Consider the following 5,379-nt stretch of genomic DNA (forward strand, 5'->3'; position numbering starts at 1 on the left):
GTAATCCTAGCTACTCAGGAAGCTGAAATCTGGAGATAGCAGTCCATAGACATCCTAGGAAAGTCTGAGAAACTCTTATCTCCACTTAACCACTAGAAAACAGGAAGTGGCACTGTGGCTCAAGGTGGTAGAGTGCTAGCCTTGAGTGAAAGAACACAGGGACAACACCCAGACCCTGGATTCAAGACCCATGACTGAATATTTTTAAACCATATTGTATACCAAATGCATGTAGAGAAAATGCCTCTGAATGAAATATATACGGACATTTTTATTAAAATACAAGACATTAATTTGATTGCATAATCAGATACAATTTAAAGGGGAGGTGGGGGGAGTTTTTTGGTGCATATTTTCAATCTAGGTAAAGAACTATATAAGGTGAAGCAATGTAGTGTTGGGGATATATTTGAGTTTGTGCTTTATTTGCAAATCTTAGGTTTGAGGCTTTTGCTGGAATGGTTTTAGACCAGTAAGATCATAGTCCACAAAGGAAGTGAAATATGAGAGATAGAGAGTAGACTTTTATATGGTGGGATTATTTTGTTGGACTGGGAATTTGAAGGATACTTGTTTTCTTTCTCCTAACCTTCATCTATTGATCAGCCAGGGATTCCTGTTCACATGTTGCTTGGTGTGGCAAGGAACAGGAAGGAAGGATTGCCCTTTTCTTCTGAGGAGGGAACGAGATTTTCTATTTGAAGCAGAAGACAAAGTGAAATTCTATTCTTCCCATTGCTTTCTCTTAGTTGTTTACTAAGACAAATGGCTTTGGTTGCTGCATTTCAGAACAACATCCCATTTGGAGGAAGTACTTCACTATAAGGTTGAGAGGGCACCCAGAGATTCATAGACCCTTTTTGCCCAATAGTAGGAAAGGAGGAGTAAGTGAGCGATGAGGGGTTTCATGGTTTACCAGCTCAGAGTCTTAAACTAAGACTTGTATAAATGACAGGGCCAGCCAGCAACAATCTTATGGTTATTGATGTACTCCAATTATTGTTAGAAATCATTTTTCACCCTTCATGAGAGATGCTGCTCTGCATATAAAAACACTACCAATTTCACACATCACTGTTGGTTTCTGATAACAAGTTAGAAACAAAAGGTTGAATACACACATATATGGCTACATAAAGTTATACTCAAAAATGAAAAGGGTAAGTTAAGACAAAAAATTAATAAAATACCAACAAAGAAAAAATAAGTAACATATCCACAGTGGGATATGAAAAAGAATATTTGAACAGAATGATGGAATGTTGGTTAGTTCACTATTTATGTACCTGGAAAATATGAAGGTCTTTGAGGAGAAGCCAGAGATTATTCCCCCTAGTATCCTTTATGAAAGAATAATGGGACAGGTTAGTGTGGAGCACACACAGAGCTAATGGGACTGGTCATATGTAAGTGATTTGATAGCTGTTTATTGGCAAATATTGAGAGTGAACTTGCTTCTGTCTCTGTGTCAGGTTTGGGAGCTCGACTTGGACCAGCTAGGTCCCTTTCAAAAGTGTAAGGAACTGAGATTATTGTCCAAAATACTGTTTCTCCCCTTCTTCAGTGTCAATTTAGTAGTGTTGTTACCATGACATAGATATGAAAAGAACTGATTGTTAGGAGGAAAGGGAGTGACATGCAAAAGGATGGCAAAGGAAGGGAGCCGATAGTGAGTTACATAGGCAGAGTGCTGCAGTGGACCACAAGATTATAGTCAGGAGGTGGACTATGGCACTCAAGAGTGGGATCCAGAGGCAGGAGAGCGCTATCTTCCATCTGTTCTTCCTCTTCAAGCTCAGAGGCCAAATTATACTTTACAAGATCCAGTTCAGTCTCCATCAGAAGGGACTCCTTGCTCTTGCTGATACCTTTCAGGCTGGTCAAAGGAAAGAAAAACAAGCTTAACTTAGAACTCATGGTTTTGGAATAGTGTGTCCTTTAGTTGAAGGGGTATCACAGAATGGTGAATATGGAGGAAATCTGATTCTTCTTTTGAAAACTCAGTGACTTCATTTAGGGAAACCAGAGTTTAGTGCGCGCATACATGCATTGTTGTATAGAAACAGATACAGGAACTGTGCTTCTAGATAAGCATTTTCTGATCTTATTGAAGAAAATTAACCAAGATCATTTGCCATAAAGCATATGTATACCTGCTACCACTGCCTCAAGCTCCAGGTGACATTGAGATAGTCATACCATCTTGATGTGCTTCAGTTTTCTCATAAGTTAGATGAGCAAGAAGGTACATGGTTGGATGGGATAACCTTAGAACTCACTCCAACACGTATTTCTATGCCTTGACCCCACTGGCATAAATACAAATTTCAACTTGGTTTAAGTAGGCTTTTTTGATTTTGGAGAAATCCTTACTCTGTTCTACATCTTCCGTGTCTATATCATAATGGGCTTGCCATGAATTGTTTCAAAAACTTTATTCAGCTCTGAATTTTTAAGATTTTATAGATTTTCCTAAATGGGTAAAGAAATTTCAGAGAGGTCTCATGCTTTTGCATGAGGATGAAACTCCTATTGTTAGCTAACAAGTGCTGATCATTTACTGTACACCTTATATCTATACTGAGTACATTTTCTACATTGTCTTTTGGCTTTTACAGAAGGTATTTATAGATGTTAGCCCCATTATGACTAGTTTGTTTTCTGGGCTTTATTATTATCATTATTATTTCCTTTCTTTCTTATTCCACTTTCTTTGTTGCATGTATTTTGCCGAAATTAGGACTTGAACTCAGGGCCTGGGTGCTGTCCAAAGCCGGTATTGTACCAACTTGAGCCATAATCCTACTTCTGCTTTTTGTTGGTTAATTTTGGAAAAGAGTTTCATGGACTTTCCTTCCTGGAAACTGTAATCCTTGGATCTCATCATTCTGAGTAGCCAAGATCATGAACACCAGAACCTGGCTGCCAAATATTTTTGAATTCCTTCTTTTTCAGTGCCTTTATATTTGACTCAACATCTTTTTTTCATTTTCATTTCACTTTTATATGTTGCACTACTTAGTAGGGTTGTTCCTCTTTATTTCTTTTGGTTCTTATTCTTAAGTATCTTCTTAGTTAAGATTTATTATTTTTTCCTCTAAATATATTGGAGTTGGAGTGATTATTGTTCTTATTTCTGTATGTACATAGTAGGTATGCCAATCAATTGTTCATTCTTCAACTCTAATAATGCATGAAACTAAAACCTCCAACAAACAATTTGGCCCAATATGTGCAAATATCACATAAAAAACACAAAAACATGAAAAATCAAGACAATATAACTATAAAGAGTTAACACTTCCATAATAATTGTTTCCAATGATGGTAAAGTCAATGAACCCACAGAAAAAGAATTAAAAAGGGAGAGGAGGGAAAGAAAGAGACTATTACAATGTGAAGAATATAAAAATACATTATCTCTGGGATGTGAAGGGTAAACAAAAGTAGGAGGCTGCAATGCTTGGTAAGAAATGTGCGCATTATCCTGCCCATGTAATTGTAACCCCTCTGTACAGTATGTTCACAAATAAAAAAAAAGAATGTACAATAAAGTATAAATCTAAAAATCCATACAAAAAAATACATTATCTCTATACCAAGATCACATGAAGAAACTCACTGAAAACATGAATAATCGAGGTTAAAGGAGGAGGGGAGAGTATCACACAGGTAAATCTGATTAATGTAATTGATACAAATGTGAAATATTTTAAAACATCTTTGAGCAATCAATGTACACATAAAAATGAATGACAGAAAACTAAACTTCCTGCATGAGGGGGTAACTAGTGGGAGGGGGAAATGTAGAGCAAGCAAAATGGCTAATATGGATGAAATACATATATATATATATATATATACATATACATATATGGAAACAGAAAGAAGAATGAAACCTGTTGGGGTCACTTTAAGAAGGAGATGAAAAGGAGTGGGAAGAGCAATGGTAGGTGTGAATATGAAGAGGATACGCTGCAAACACATATTTATACAACATTATTAAACCAGCTTGTACAACTAATCAATGTTAAGTTTAAAAAGATAATAACTGGCTACCACTGATTGCCTGTAATCCTAGCTACTCAAGAGGCTGAGATCTAAGGATCACAATTTAAATCCAATCCAGGCAGGAAAATCTGAGAGACTCATATCTCCAATTAAATATGAAAAAGTGAGAAGTGGAGCTGTGGCTAAAGTGGCAAGGCATTAGCCTTGAGCAAAAATGTTGGGGGACAGCACCTAGTCTCCAAGTTCAAGCCCTAGTACTGTCACACACAAAAAAAGTAAAAAAGAAAATTCACTAGTCATGTTGTGATACCAATAAAAAACAACAACAACAAAACAAGGATAACAGTGGCTCATGCATATAATCCTAGCTACTCAAAAGGCTGAGATCTGAGGATATTGGTTTGAAGCCAGGATAGTCTTTGAGACTCTTACTTTAATTAATCACCAAAAAGCCAGAAGGAGAAGCTTTGAATAAAAAAAACTCAGGAACAATATCAAGCCCTGAGTTTAAGCCATATGACCAGCATGTACACACAGACACACACACACACACACACACACACACAACACAAACACACACACATGCACGCACACACACACACACACACACACACACACACACACACAAATGATTCTGGAATAAAACTATATAGCTCCAGCTATGAAATTCTATGGTGAAAGCCCATTTAAAAACTAACATATAGTTAAAATAATGAATGAAAAAGGTAAAGAAGTCCTATCTGTGTTATAGATACTAGTGGAATGGAAGAGGAGATCAAATGGAGAAGATGACTATAGATTATATATATATATATATATATATATATATATATATATACTTGACAGAATGGAACAATGAAGTTTGTTGAGACTGATTTGGAAAGAGAAGGGAGATGAGAGACAGGAATGGGGGAATGCATATCATCAAGGTACATTATATACATTTATGGTCATGTCCAAATAAAATACCATTGTAAGACCAATGCAATAAAAATATGGGAAAGCTGGATGCCATTAGCTCATGCCTGTTATCCTAGGTACTCAGGAGGCTGAGATCTGAATATTATGGTTCAAAGCCAGCCTTGGCAGAAAAGTCTGTGAGACTCTTATCTCTATATAATCACCAGAAAACTGGAAGTAGAGCTATGGCTCAAAGTGGTAGAGAGCTAGCCTTGAGTAAAAAAGCTTAGGGGGGCTGGGAAGGTGGCTCAGTAGTAGAGTGCTTGCCTTGCATGCCTGAGGCCTTGAGTTCAATTTCCCAGCACCACATAAGCAAAACAAAAAAAAGCCGGAAGTGGCGCTGTGGCTCAAGTGGTAGAGCACTAGCCTTGAGCTGAAGAGCTGAGGGACAGTGCCCAGGCCCAGAGT

General features: G+C 37.2%; 1 protein-coding gene across 1 annotated transcript in view; it reads right to left on the minus strand.

Annotated features, from left to right (window-relative positions):
• Positions 1-251: 251 nt before the first annotated feature.
• LOC105999329 (vascular endothelial growth factor receptor kdr-like) overlaps positions 252-5,379 on the minus strand; it is a 181,953-nt gene continuing 176,825 nt past the window's right edge. Inside the window, exon 31 of the mRNA XM_013034308.1 lies at positions 252-1,876. Within this exon, the coding sequence (XP_012889762.1) occupies positions 1,675-1,876 (202 nt within the window). The 3' untranslated portion in view covers positions 252-1,674. The remainder of the gene's footprint in view (positions 1,877-5,379) is intronic.

This window comes from Dipodomys ordii, unplaced genomic scaffold (assembly GCF_000151885.1).
Source record: "Dipodomys ordii isolate 6190 unplaced genomic scaffold, Dord_2.0 Scaffold187, whole genome shotgun sequence".
Lineage (NCBI taxonomy): Eukaryota > Metazoa > Chordata > Mammalia > Rodentia > Heteromyidae > Dipodomys > Dipodomys ordii.